Source organism: Macrotis lagotis, chromosome 5 (genome assembly GCF_037893015.1).
Source record: "Macrotis lagotis isolate mMagLag1 chromosome 5, bilby.v1.9.chrom.fasta, whole genome shotgun sequence".
Lineage (NCBI taxonomy): Eukaryota > Metazoa > Chordata > Mammalia > Peramelemorphia > Peramelidae > Macrotis > Macrotis lagotis.
This window is the reverse complement of record NC_133662.1, coordinates 215,415,982-215,430,557: the sequence shown is the minus strand read 5'-3', so window position 1 is coordinate 215,430,557 and position 14,576 is coordinate 215,415,982. Positions and strand designations below refer to the sequence as shown.

Sequence of the window (14,576 nt, the reverse complement as noted above, 5' to 3'; positions counted from 1 at the left end):
ATTCCCCAGTATTTTGCTTCTGGATACTGACATCTTCAGTGTGTTTGCCCTATGTCAACCCATCCCTTTTCTTTCCCCTTTCCCTTTTCCCCTTCTTCCCTCCCTTCCTTCTGTTAGTTCCCCTTTTTCTCCCTCTCCCCATCTCCTCCCCTCCCCTTTTCCCCTTTTAATACTTGAAAGTAAGATAAGTTTCTTAACTGAGTGTTTGCGTAAGTTAACTTTAAACCAAGTCAGATGAGAGGAAGATTCAGGTGGTTCTCAGCTTCCCCCTTCTTCCCCCTCTATTACAATAGGTCTTTTGTACCTTTTAATGTAATGAGATTTACCCCATTCAGTCTCCTCCCTCTTCCTGTCTCCTTACTGTCCCACTTTTCAAGGAGGTGCTGTTTTTAAATCATTCTGAGTCACAGAAAAGTTATGAGTGTCCGTCACTTCTGGCTAAGTATATTCTCTCTAATAAAGTAACAATTCTCAAGAGTTATGAGACTCTTTCTCCCAAGTGGGTATATAGCCAGTTTCATCTTATTGAATAGAAGTTTTTTCTTTACCTTTTTTTTTACCTTTTCATGTGTCTCTTGAGTCTCATGTTTGAAGTCCAAATTTTCTACTAAGCTCTGGTCTTTTCATCAGGAAATGTTGGAAGTCTCCTATTTCATTAAATGTCCATCTTTTCCCCTGAAAGAAAAGGCTCAGCTTTGCTGGGTAGTGGATTCTTGGATGCATTCCAAGCTCCCTTGCTCTTCAGAATGTCTCATTCTAGGCCCTTTGATCCCTTAATGTTGATGTAGCCAGGTCCTCTGTAATACTTACTGTGGCTACTTGATATCTAAATTGTTTCTTTCTGGCTGCTTGCAGGATTTTCTCTTTTATCTGATAGTTCTGGAATTTGGCCACAACATTCCTTGGTGTTTTCATTTTAGGATCTCGTTCTGGAGGGGATAAATGTATTCTTTCAATAACAATTTTGCTGTCTGATTCCATGATATCAGGGTAATTTTCCATCACTAAATTTTGTAATATTAAGTCCAAGCCTTTTTTCTCTTCAATGTTTTCAGGAAGTCCTCTAATTCTCAGGTTGTTCCTTCTCCATCCGTTCTCAAGGTCAGTGGTTTTGCTGATGAGGTATTTTACATTTTCTTCTATTTTTTCAATTTTTTTGGTTTTGTTTAAGAGGCTCTTGCTGTCTCATAAAGTCGTTAGTTTCCACAGACTCCATTGTTTTTAAGAGAAGAATTTACCTTTTGCAACTCCTTTTCCAATTGGTCAATTCTATTTTTGAAAGAGTTTTCCATTTGACCAATTGAGGCTTTGAGAGAATTATTGTCTTTTTGCATTTGTCCAATTGTATTTTCCAATTATTTGTCTTTTTGTTGCAAGGTATTGTCTCTCCCAAATCTTCCAATTGATTTTTAAAACTCCTTCCTGATTTCTTCAAGGAAGTCTCTATTTTTTGGAGACCAGATCATATTCTCCTCAGAGATTCTAGGTCTCCCTGAGTTAGGGTCTTTTTCTTCTAGGAATTTTTCTATGGATTCCCCTTCTTATGACCGTTCTTCATTTTACTAAGACCTTATGTTAGCCAAGGGCTGGTTCACAGAGGTTTGGTGTTGGGATCCCTAGAGGCTTTACTCACTGGGTTCAGTAACTCCAAGTGGGCTGGACAGAAGTTTGTGTTGGTTGCTTTCTCTGGAGTGTCTGTGGCCTTAGAGGCCCTCTCCCTTAACCTTGGAGTGGGTGGATGAAGCTGTTGAGTATTTTTACCTTTGATCAATGGTGGATTTTGCCCTAGGGCAAAGTAATTGCTCTCCCTATTCACAACTGAGGGAGGTCTTCTACTCACATGTCTGTGTCAGAGGTGGGATGTAATTGTGTGTGTTCTGGGAAGAGGCTTCATCTGAAATGAAGCATTGGAACTCTCTCTCCAGCTCTGCTGGCAAGCTCCAGACCTTCAGTGACACAACCAATGTCTCTGCTCCCTAGTTGGCCTATCAGTCTTGCCTGCTTTTATGCTTTTAGGCTCTAGTCTGCTCCGCTGATCAGGTTAGTTGAGTTATCAGGCTCTGACCTTGTCCTGTGCTCCTGGCAGAGTTAGCTTTCTGTGCCCAGCTCACCACAATTCCAGAGGACAGACCTTGAAGTAGATCTCCCAGTTTCTCTTCCTGGGTTTTGTGGATTGGATTTCTGTTAAGAGGTTTGTTTCATATTATTTATGAGGGAAGATTAGGAGATTAGCGCTGTGCCTGTCTTCTCTGCCACCATCTTGGCCAGAAGTCTACAAAATGAGATGTTTGGGACTTATAGTCTTCCCCTAATTACAGATATTATCCAATGAGCTATTTGGGGCCTATAGTTTTTACTTCATTACAGATCCTATCCAATGAGATGTGTGGGGCCTATAGTCTGACCCTTTTTATAGATATTATCCAGTGAGATGCTTGGGGCCTATAGTCTGTCCCTTAATACAATTATTATGAGCAAGATAATATTTATAAAGCAGGTAACACAGTGCCTGATACCTATTGGCACTTTATAAATTGTTCCTTCCCCCTCTTACTTGTCCCCATGAGTTGTGTTGCCTACTCCTTGAAGATGGACTTAAAGAGGGCATGAGAGTCATAAGATTATAGACCCCCTAAAGAACAGCATTTGGTTCCCAGGACTTGTGATTGTTTCTTTCTTCACAAAGCATCAAATCCAGTGACAATGCACCCTGGGCACTAGCTTGTAGTGAGCTGAGGATTAGCCTCCAGGTAAAAGAAGGGCCTAGGAGAGAAGCAGCATACACTAACATAAAATCCTCTTTGATGCAGACCTACAAAGGAAGCAGAACAGAACCTGCAAGGGCAGCAGTATTGGCTATAGTGGAAATCACAACAGGTGGGTCAAGAATATTAGGCATGAAAAGAGATTTAATTCAAACTTAAGGTGGTAGACTCAGAAGTTAGAAGAGACCTCAGAAATTGCTTAATGCAAGGATTCTTAACCTGGAATCTCAAAGGGTACAAGGATAGATTTAAGGAATCTATGAATTTAGATGGGAAAACATCTTTGTTTCAATGTTTCCTTTGTAGTATGATATATTGAATTTCATTCATTTAAAAATGAAAAATGTTCATAGATTTAATCAAAAGTATCAAAGGGGTGGAGTCTGTGATGCAGAATAATGGTTAAAAATTCTTATCTAAGAGAGGAGCCTACCCCTGTGGTCTCATTCCTTGTTCCCAGATGGTTCCCTTATTCCTTTATAGATAAGAAAACATCCTTATAGAGGGAAAAATACACAGCAGTAATAGTAGAATTGGAATCTGAACTCAAGTTGCTTGTTATCAGATTCAGTGCATTTCTCATGACATTCCTTCTAATTTGATGCTCTTTCATATGATATTTATATGATAAACTATGAACTCAAGGATAGTCACTGAATTTTCTCTCTCTTTTTTCTTTTTTTTAACCTCTCCTAAGCCCCAGGTACTGTACTTACAAGTGAAACTGATAAATCACGATTTTTTCTCTTTTTCCCTTGTTGGTTTCCAGTGAGCTGTCAGAGCAGGCTTGGTTTGAGCATGGTGGGGTTTAGGATGAGGGGTGGAAGTGAAGATGCAGATGTCATGAAAAGGGGAAGCTGGCAATAAACATATGAGTGTGTTACCACGACCTTTTGAATGAGGCAGAAATTTTTTTCTTTAGAAGGACATGTCACCAGCCTTTGCTCCCTTTGAGACTGTCTATCCTGTCCATCTGCATCCTGATCATGGGGATGGGGATCATCATCACCGCAGTTGTTTTACTCAGGAGGAAGCGAATCCAAAAGCATAATCGGGGTAAGTGGTAAGTAGTGGGGGATAGGAGGGGGCTAGGAGAAGCCACAAAGACTTCCCAAAATGGTTACCACAACAAAGGGCTGACTTCTGGACAGGTGAAGAAAAACTGAAGCTTCCCTCTTTGGCAGCCTAATTCTGGAGACCTGATCAAGCCAGACTGTGAGTTGGGGAAAATTTGCAAGACCTGAGTATTCAGATGACTCCATGGAATAAGAATAATAATAGCACATTCAAGTTTGCATATATGAATTTATTATTTTTACAACGTTGACCAGAGGCCAAAGGCTGTAGGAATTTCTATGCTTGTCTAGACAAGTCCTGGCCCCATCCAGTGGAGATTATTCTTGGTGAACATTAGGAGTGAGAATTTTCCGGACCCTTTTACACCTCCAGTAAAGCAGATTGAATTTGTGAGTGGGTGAATGATGAAGCAGCTCTAGGCTTTGGCATCCCCAGTAACTCTGTTCTAAGGTTCCCTGTGCCCTTCTGCTTCCACAGGTAAGGTCCTGATTAGACTCAGAGATCACAAGTTTGGATCATCTCTTATGATACCCACACCTCTGGTAAGCTGTCAAATTGACTGTTCTATCCCAGGCCCTGGTCTGAGCAGTGTTTCTTTGCATGGCATGTTGCTTGGCTGAGAGCAGGTAGTAAGGCCCTGAACACAGTGGGGAATTTGGGGTGCTCCACCTGGAAGGCATGCTTTTGTTTCCAGTTATTTACATTTTGATGTGCCTCAACTATTTTTGGACTTCCAGTTAGTTCAGAACTTCTGACATTTGAGTATCAGAAATTATATGAAGTGTATTTATCTTATTTTTCCATATGGAGACTCAAGAGAACTAAGGAGCCCTATCTCATAGCTCAGTTATTTTATTATCCATTACAAAAAATCCTCTTGAGGAAGAGGAGCTTAGCTGTCTGGAGATTCTTGTAGGCTAGCAGTACGATGTTTTCCTAATATTTGTAGTATTTACAGAGGAGAGGAACAACTTTATACAAAAGTGCTAATAGTTGGTGGCTGACTAATCCCAATAACCTAGAAATAGCCTGGTCTGGATGAAGAGACTACACGTTTCCAATACTGAACCATAAATATGGAAATCTGTATTTATGCAGCCCACACAAATGTAATTTTAGAATTAATTACACTCAGCTTCAGGGATGATTACTCATTGATCTAACCCCTACTACCATCCTGTTCCACAGCTGTAGTGTTGGATAAGTCATTTGGTCTTGATGGCCTGCTAGCTAATTTGGCAAATTAAAAAAGAAAAAGTCTTAGGTGACTGGAACTGCCCTGGGTCAGGTGGGCTGAAATTAACATATGGCTTATGCTATGGTCTCATCAATAAAAGTTGGGAATATGAACACAGGAAGAAAGGTCAGTTTTCCTCTTAAATAAAAATTATGGAAACTTAACACTGTTAATTCCCCAGACATGGGAAAAGGAAAAAAAAATCAAATGTTTGAGTTATAGCTGAATGATTTGTTAACTTAAAAATTTTTAATTTGTAAAGTGCTTTTTATGACATTTCATTTGAGTCTCATAATGACCCTTTGAGGATGTTGTTATCCCTGTTTTTACAGATGAAAAAATGGAGGCTGGGTGATCTGCCCTTGGTCATAGAAGCAGAAAATGTGGAGGTGGGATTTGGGGTTGGCTTTCCTCTACTCCAAGCCCAATAATCTATGCACTGTGTTAATGTTTAGTGTAGCTAAGCCCTGACTATGGGGAATGCCATAATGTATGTTTTCACCTAACTCTTTATTTAGGTTCAGAATCCCTAGCACTGCTCCTCAAAACTGTTAATCAAATGAAGAGCCCTTAGCACATAAAGGAGGCCTGGGCATTTCACCCCCCTCCCCCATCTTTTGCTTTTCTCTTAATATTCTTTCTGGGGATAGAAGACTTGACCTTTCTCAGATTTAACAGGGACAGATAGCGATTGCCAAATGGTATCAGGGTGGTTTAGATGAAAAACCTAAAAGAATTTTCTAGTGGCTAGGGCTCTTGAGTCCTTGCTGGCTCCATCATTAATCTCTGTGGGACCCTGGACAAGACAGTCTTTCTGAGCCTGGTTAGTCACCTGTAAAATAAAGTATCCATGTGGTATCTATTTTACTTGGAGACTTACTCCAGGTCTCTTGGAAACCTGACCTGGGTCTCACAAATCACATAATTACCCATCTTGTGCAGAACCCTGAGCTCTAGGTGCTGAAGGGAAAACAAGGTTTAGATCAGACAGTTTATATTCTGGGAAGCATGACAGGGTGTTAGTTGACTGATACAGTAAGGAATAACGTTAACAGCTGAGACTTGTTTTCCCAAACTCTGGCTAAAATTTTCTGAATGAGCTCAGTTGAATGCTTCTCTCCAAAAATCTGGTGTTATATCTAACAATGCAATTCAGGACCTAAGCCAGGGCAATTCAGAATGAGCAAATGTTTTCTTGAGCTGAGGAGGCTGGAAAAGTGACCTTGGACTGAAGTCCTGAGATGTATCTTTGCAAATTCATTTTCCTTAAAAGGTACAAGCAAGAAGTTTGTAGCTCTTACTACATAGGGGCAGGTGATTTATCTCAACTCACCCATCTCTTTCTTTCCCCCACAAAGTAGATGACTCTATGAAGTCCTTCCTGGGCCAACTGACAATGCAGGACAAGGCTCATGGGAACAGATGTGGCGGAAGATTTCTCAAAAAACAAAAATCAGAAATAAAATAATGCCATAGAAGAATCACATGGTAATTGTCCCAGGACTCAGGTATTGCTATCAATATCTCAGCCTTTTATTCCATTCTGCAAATTATTGTAAATGAGGGTTTACAGAGAGGCAAAACATCTTCAACAGGACTGCAACCAGAGAATAACCCAAAGGTCTCTCTACTGGTGCTTTCTATAAATAGAAATGGGCAAGGGGTGAAATCTGATTATTGGGTCCAGAGGAATGTCTACATTTTCTTTCTAAGTCTTTAAATTCCTAGATAAAACAGTAATATATTGGAGAGTACCACAGGTTTTTCTAGGGATCTCAGTAGATTATTTCAACAGAAATTTTCCTAAAAATAGTTCCATGAATCCCAGACAGGAGATCATAGAACCATAAAATCTTAGAGGTGATTGGGAGTCAAGCCTATCTGGAGTCTGGTGCATAGATTGAGTCATTTAAATATTAATAGACTTTTTGGTGTGTGGTCTACAACTTTCACCAGAATTAGCTGGTATTGCTTTTGATGAGTGAGATACCTTTAGGGATATCATGAGTAAATTATAAATTTATTCTGGAAACAGAAGTATAGGCATGGTCAGGGCACACGATGTCTGCTGATGACCTGGTGAATCTCCCCATCACACTTCTCAAACCACCTGGCCAAATGACTCACGAAGGTGCTTAGAACCCTAGGATTCTATTTGCCTCTCAGAACCAAAAGCTAGAGGAGGCAGGACAAAGCTCTGGTGCATCTGGGACCAGTTTTAAGAATTATTCAGTGAGTTTTTGCTTTAGAAACTTTCCACTCTTGATAGAAGTCCCAAAATCATAGAGAAAGAAAAAAGGTGTTTAGAACTTTTAGCCCTTTTCAAGAAGTCTGAAAGAGGAGCTTAATTCATTTCTCAATTAGAATTGGAGAATCACAGGATGGTCCTGTTCTTTCATATCTCTTTATAAGGTATGATCCTTCAACAAAGGAGAATGAGAAAGAGGACCTCACACAAAAGTTGGGAAAAACTCCCAGCTCTCTGGTTTAGAAAATCAGCCCAGCAGAGGAAATTTTGTTATCTTTCACTGCCATCATGGGGCCAGTAGTTAGGTTATGTTCCACTTTCTAGTTTTCTGTTGGCCATTTTCCCAAACTTGGTTTCCTTCATTGACAGCCTCTTCAATGCCTATGAGTCTACTGTAAATGGAAGGGTGTAATAACTTTTACCCAGCTTATTATTCTCCCTCAGATTCCTACCCCTTTAGAAATTGCACTTAATTCTTTTCTAGCTTCTGTTTTTTTCTTGCCACTGTGGTAGGCCTGTGATATCGTGGCTTGGAATTTTAGAGGAAGTTTTGGTAGCTCAGGTCTGAACTATAAAGAAAAATCCAAGATTGTATAAGATTTTTTTCTTTTGGAATTTTTCAGCTGCTCTTCCAAAGTCATTCAACATCAATTGAGCTCAATTGCTGTATATAGCTATGTACTCTACCATAGTCCCTACCTTTCATGGTCAGACTAAGAATCAAAGCCAGAGGATCATCATCAATCCTTTCCATGGCTAGAGAATGCCCTGTCCAACAACTTTTGAAATGACTAGATTAAGTATTTAAATAGGTCACAACTATACAGGGACTGTTGGGATATACAGGATGAAGAGGATTGAAAAGATGTAAAAGAAGAAACAATTCAGACTTGGCCATCAGTCCTAGCATATCTCCTGACTTTCAGTGGTGGATAGGCTGGTTTTGGTTTGCACTTTGATTTCTGCATAGACAATGGGGTTTGATTCTTCATCTTGGTGTTTTACGAAGTAGGCACTGTTTTCTTTTGAATCTTGGAGAGAAGTGTCTGCACAGGTTTGGGTATCCTCAACTGTGGGACAACTCTGTAGGGAAGACATGGAATAGGAGAAATGAGTTTGGGGCCATGCAAGCAAAACCTGTCCAAAGAAATAGGACACTGGTCAGCAGGAACCAGAGGTCTGGAAACCAAAGAGTCCTCCTCAGAGTCCTCTCCATTTCCTTCCCCAGAAGTCCAAGCTGAAAAGTCCTCCAAAAGGAAATAATCAATGCTTGCCCATTCCATGCAGGAGGCATTTGGGCTCAATGTCCTCTATAAATATAGAATGCTCTTACCTTATGAGAAGGATTTGAAGTCTTGGAAATATTCTGGGAGTGTCTGGTTCGACCTGTCAGAAGATCAAAGAGAAAGAGGGATAGACGTCCTAAAGAGAGCCTGGAGCAAGAAACTTGCTCATCTTTCCTCTAGCTAGCATATCCTCAAGGGCTATGGAGTGAGGGGTTGGGACCAGGAACCTCAAATCCTGAGATAGAGACAAAGCAGCTTATGCTCAGGTCCTGCCTTCAAGGGGTTTAACTCCCCAAAGGAGACATGCCAGTAACTATATGTATTTAAAATAAATGCTGGGTAAATGGGAGGTATGCTCACAAAGGGGAGGAACAAAAGGGACAGGTGAAAGGTGAAGCTAAGGAGGCAGAGCATTCTAGGGAGGGTGGACAGCCAGGGATGGACAAATAACATGGTCAGCGTCATTGAATCATACCATATGGGAAGAGACCAGATTGTGAAGGGATTTTAAAAGTTGGACAGAGGAATTGGTTTGATAGTAGAAGTACTAGGGAACCACCGGAGTTGTGGTTGGTGTGGAGGTGTCTGTGACATGAGTTTAGGAAGATTACAACTGCTGCTTGGAAGAGAGGGGTCCTTGACCTCTTTTAGGGACTTACCTTTCTGGCAGCATTTCTTGATGAGGCAGATGACAGCAATGATCAGAAGCGTCAGAAGAATCCCAGCCACAAAAGCCACAAGTAAGTAGGGATATATTCTATTTTGGCAAAGGGGGAGTAAATAAGTCCCTGCTGTCTGAGCCAGAGAGTCTTGTCTTACTCTAGCAAAACACTCAACCCTAAAAGAATCTGGTTTGGCACCCTAATCTTCTATTGTAAGCATCACTGAGTCTAAGTCAAAAATTGGTTCAAGTCAACAAGTCTATGTATCACTACACTATGGACGGACCACTAAGCCCTGGGGACATGAATACAAGAATCATACATGCTAACGGAAGACAACATAGATAAGTTGGGAGGTGGGATAGGTCTGAAAGGTTTCAAATGTCCCTTGCTTCCAGCACAAACCCAAACACATTCTTGACCCCCCAGGCAAAGAGCATCAAAGATCAACTTACCGATTGAAATCTAAAATTTTATAATCTGGCATACACGTTGGTGAGATTTCTGTTGACTGACTGCCTGGTTCATCTACAATGGAATACAAACAGATGTTTGGGGGATCCCCTTTCCAGTGAGGGACTTGACTTCATTGTATCTCAGAAGCTGACTAAAGCAAGTGGAAATGGGAATTGGATCAGTAGTAGATTCTTAAGTTATGGATTAGTTATAAAAATCCCATTATAGAGTCTTTGGATTCCAATTCTGCTCCAGATACTAGCTATATGGCCATGGGCAGGATATTTGAGCCTCAATTTCCTCAAAAATGGGGATAAAATAAGGAAAACACCTGTTAAATGGGGTCTGTTAGAGGGCTCTTGGAATCAAATGAGAAGTGTGTCGAGTGATATATATCAGCTGTTTATTTTAAAGTTTATATTTATCATGTGCTAAACATGGGGGGAAAAACTGGAGCTTTCATAAAATATGAAAATGAGCAGCACAAGGTTTAGCTTTTTATAGTGTGTGTGTGTGTGTGTGTGTGTGTGTGTGTGTGTGTATGCATATTATCCACCAAAGACTACTGCAACCATTTTTTATGTGCACCAACACATAGACCTCACTCTGAACTACCAAGTTCATCAATTTTTGTTCTGGACGGGTAAAATATGTAACATGGAACATAAGGCCTTTGTGATTGTATAATAACCAAGTGTTGTGTCCTCTCCCATCATCTCCTGAGATTTGCTCTCTTGATCATCATCTTGATCATCATCCCTTCTCCTCATCTCTTTAAAAAAATCTTTTATATCCAGTACCCCCCCTCCCAATAGGCTTGCTTATTGCCTAGCCTTAATATAAATATATAAACATATATATGATCTAAATGATCCAAATATCTGCAATTTTGGGCTAGCTGACTCATATGCCTGAAATGTCCTCCCTCCATGCCACCTCCTGGAATTCCCGGGTTTCTTCAAGATTCAGCTCAAGACTCTTTGTATGGGAGGTCCCCCAAACTACCCCTCCCAAGCTATGCTTCTTTGTGTACATGCTGCCACCTGACAGAGGGGCAGCTGCTTGTACCCCTAGGATAGAGTTATGTGTTTCTATTACATAGTAAGTCTTTAACATGCTTATTGATTAAAAGGCTCTGTCCTGAGTTCCCCCTGACCCCCAAAACTAATTTTTTTACCTAATACTAATCCTGCATCAACAGCTCTCTGATAAACATCTCAAACTCTACAAACTGGGATAGTCACCTGAATTTTCAGCCTCAAAATCAACTTTGACTCGCCTCCAAGTCCTGTCAATTCTACCTTCCCAAGTCTCTGCCAGCTGCCCCCTTCTATTAATTCATATAGCCATCATTCTAGTGCAGGCCTTCATCACCTCTTACCTGGACTTAATGGCAATAGCCTCACAAATGGTATTTCTGCCTGTCTTGAATCCTCCTCCAACCCATCCCTAGGATAAAATGTAGCCTCTCGTCTGAGACAAGATTGTACCTTATTCCTTCTTATATATTTTGTATCCCAGCCAAATTGGCCTACCAAATACTTACTTTTCCAAATTAATGCTCTTTGTGTCTCTTCCTCTCGCTCGCTCTTCTGTCATCACCACTAAATTTACTTTGTATTTACTCAGCATAGATTCTCTATATAGATTTCCCTAAATTTTGTTTCTCCCATCAGAAGACAAGGTCTTGCCAGCAAGGACCATTTCATTTTTCATCTTTGTACTCCCAATAGGTAATATAATAGCATAATGCCTGCGCAAAGGAGGTGTTCAAAAAATGCTTGTTAAATTGAACAATGTAGTCAACTCACAATTATCTGCATAATAGAATGGCATAATGTGGATAAACCAAAGAATAATTGTCCTTGAAATGAAATATAGGTTTTTTTTCCCTTTTTGGTTAGGGAGAGGGATAGTAGATTCTTATTTCTAATATGCTTTTATTTAGCTATAATAATAGTGATAGTTGTCACTTTTATTTTTAACTTAAGTTTAATTAACAAAAACCAGTACTGAATTCAGATGCCAGAATCATTAGAGCTGGGAAGTTTAAAAAAATATCTGTCCAACTTCATTTTACAGATGACGACATTTTTGAGGATGTGGGCTTATAGATCTTCAGTTTACAGGTGGAACCGATCTTTTAGGGCCTCTTGTTTTTTAGTCTTAGAATTAAGGAAACTCATAGAATCATGTTTTATAGTCATGAGACCAACTGGACCTTCTGAATGTAATGGGTTTTGTAAAAACTGAGGTTGGGGTTCTTTCCACTACATTCACTTCAAGTACTAGTTCATTTTTTATTTTGGCTAAACTACAGGTTCTTAAACTTTCAGGGACCTCTTTGGCAGCCTGTTAAAATATATGGATTACTTAGAATAATGTTTTTAAGTGCATAAAATAGAATTACAAAAGAAACCTATTGAAATAGTTTAGATATGTAAAAAAAAATTATTGGAGCCTTTGTGCTAGATTGTCCATTCCCATCCTTTAACTTTCATACTTAATCTTATGAGGACATATGACTTATCTCCATTTAATAGCATTCCATGATCACCATTTGACAGTAGGAGAAGAAGAGGTTGCAGAAACAAAGCACCTATTTTGAAAATATTCCCGGCCAGAGACAATTAACTAGAAAATCTGACTATTCAAGGCAGTAGGAGACTATTTATACTGTAGATCTCTTTTAGTGATTATATATGTAAGAAAGGGAAATGCCTTATATTCACAGGTCAAGGGCAGTATCATTTTCATTTCCTATTTTCACCTCTTAGGGCTGTGTTGAAACACTTTTCACATCTGTAGGGATATAATGATCAATAGTTTCTCATTAAAATACAAAGGTAATGTTCCAGTGACTACAACCTCATAAGTCTAAGAGCTGAAAGAAAATAATGGGACTGCATGTCACAAACTTACCAGTATTTGATTTTGGTTTGGTCTCACCTGATCCCATTTTTTTGTTCCTCTAAGGCAAAGAGAAGGACAAGGTAAAAATGAGGCAAGTAGAGATTTCCTGAGCTATCTGTGGGACTGCATATAAGAATCCTGGAATCAAAATCTTTTGAGAGTTAAAAGGAACCTTAAGGAACAGAGCTTAACTCATTTTTCAGATGAGAAATTTGAAGAGCAATGACTTGCCCTAGGTCAGGCAGCTATTAAGTGGATTTGCAGTGTCATTCCAGACTGTGGCCCTAGAAATGCAATTTTTTTAACTCTGCAATCTACATATATACATGTAGACATGCCTATATGTGTCTATATACATGCATGCACATAAATACATAGACACATATAATCCCCTTCTCCTTCCACTCATGCCTTATCACCTCTTGCCTGAATATATTGCCATAGCTGCTAATGGTTTCCCCTGTCCACCTCAAATCCATTCACACTGCTACCATGATTTTCCTAAAGTCAGAGTAAGATCATGTCACTATCTGCCCCAGTCCCTGCCTAAATAAACTTCAATGGCTCTCCATTGCCTCTAGCAGAAAATGTAAATTTCTTTAGACTTTAAACCTACTTTACCAAATGTTTAACACATCATTCCCCATTCTGCACCCTATGGTCCAACCATACTGCATCACCGTTTTTCAAAAATCACAGTATTTCTGTATGGACTATCCCCCTTCGCTCCTAATTTCCTGCAAGTGCCTTCTCATCTGTGGCTTCCAACTACTTTGTATTTGGTATGTATAGATTTATCTTTCCTGTTAGAAGGCAAGCTCTGTAAGGTCAAGAGGACTGGTTTCACTACTGCTTTGTGTTAGTAATGCTTAGCAAAATCTCTGATAAAAAGCAGATGATTAATACATGTTGACTCATCGGTTTAACACTATCCCCGTGAAATATTAAAACCACCAAACTTATTCTCCAGACTCATAAAAGGAAAACCATATAATTTCCTTGGAAGCTTGTTATTTATGTACACAAAAGGAGAAAATAAGTGAAAATTAATTAATCCCAGGGATTCTCGCTATAGAAAATATCCCACTTCCTGTTCATCCACCATTCTGCCTTGCCACTAAAAGATAAGAAATGAGGGTAGATTAATCTAGGTTGGCCCTAGGTTAGGAATCCTCAATGATTCAATGCCTACTGTATGCTAGGCTCCATGCCTTCAATGAAAATGAAATTAAAATGTATTTCATCAAAGGTATGCATTTTATGAAATTAAGCATAGTTCTATCGATTTTCACTTATGGACAGAATGAGCATTACTATAAGCACTTAGTAAATGCTGCTAGACAGATGCTCGTAGAAAAAGATGTAAGGAATGTAAATTTCCAAATTGGGCAGCTGCCCAGGCACCCACCTTTAAAACCCTGATTACAAGTGCCATTTTAACAATCAGTTCACTGAACTCAACCTAAAATTAGGCATTGGTTCTGCCAAACTGGGTGTGAACCAGTTGAATCCCACCACTGCTTTTTCTCTTGCAGTACAGGATACCTATACTAAAATTGGCCATATACTAGGGCATAAAAACCTTACTATCAAATGCAGAAAAGCAGAAATAAGCCAAATATTTGGCAAAATCAAAACAACTATATGGATATAGTTGAACATAGACCTGGAAACAATTTTTGACTAAATCCTGAAACATTTCAGCCATACAAAATGCCCTTTCCCAACTATTTAAAGACAACCTCTTCCTAAAAACACAAAATTTATTTTAATGATCAAAGAGATTACTTAGTATTTCTTTTAGAACAATTTAGACTAAGAAAAGAATAAAAAATGAGTTTACCTTAGAAGCAAAACTCTGGTGAGATGACTGAAAAAAGTCAGACTGCTAGTTGTACTTGCTTCCTTTTTTAGGAACTTGGCTCATTTTTG

General features: G+C 39.4%; 2 protein-coding genes across 4 annotated transcripts in view; one reads left to right on the top strand and one right to left on the bottom strand.

The window, feature by feature from the left end:
• LOC141489474 (adenosine receptor A3-like) overlaps positions 1–6,560 on the top strand; it is a 22,739-nt gene extending 16,179 nt beyond the window's left edge. Inside the window, exons 5-8 of the mRNA XM_074190077.1 lie at positions 2,811–2,877; positions 3,688–3,821; positions 4,320–4,384; positions 6,441–6,560. Of these exons, the coding sequence (XP_074046178.1) occupies positions 2,811–2,877; positions 3,688–3,821; positions 4,320–4,384; positions 6,441–6,452 (278 nt within the window). The 3' untranslated portion in view covers positions 6,453–6,560. The remainder of the gene's footprint in view (positions 1–2,810; positions 2,878–3,687; positions 3,822–4,319; positions 4,385–6,440) is intronic.
• On the bottom strand, positions 3,429–14,576 carry C5H1orf162 (chromosome 5 C1orf162 homolog). 3 transcript variants are annotated; one of them, XR_012468668.1, is made up of 7 exons: positions 14,488–14,576; positions 12,654–12,702; positions 9,731–9,803; positions 9,273–9,370; positions 8,661–8,713; positions 6,413–8,410; positions 3,429–3,622 (listed from the first exon to the last, which is right to left on the bottom strand). XR_012468668.1 is itself a non-coding variant. In XM_074188415.1 (6 exons), exons 2-6 carry the CDS (start codon positions 12,688–12,690, stop codon positions 8,231–8,233), a joined length of 441 nt encoding a protein of 146 aa, XP_074044516.1. In that variant the 5' UTR covers positions 12,691–12,702; positions 14,488–14,576; the 3' UTR covers positions 3,803–8,230. The 3 variants fall into 3 exon arrangements, 2 of the variants coding, with proteins under 2 accessions (XP_074044516.1, XP_074044517.1); XM_074188415.1 differs by lacking the exon at positions 3,429–3,622 and having other exon boundaries at positions 3,803–8,410; XM_074188416.1 differs by lacking the exons at positions 3,429–3,622; positions 12,654–12,702 and having other exon boundaries at positions 3,803–8,410; positions 14,488–14,573.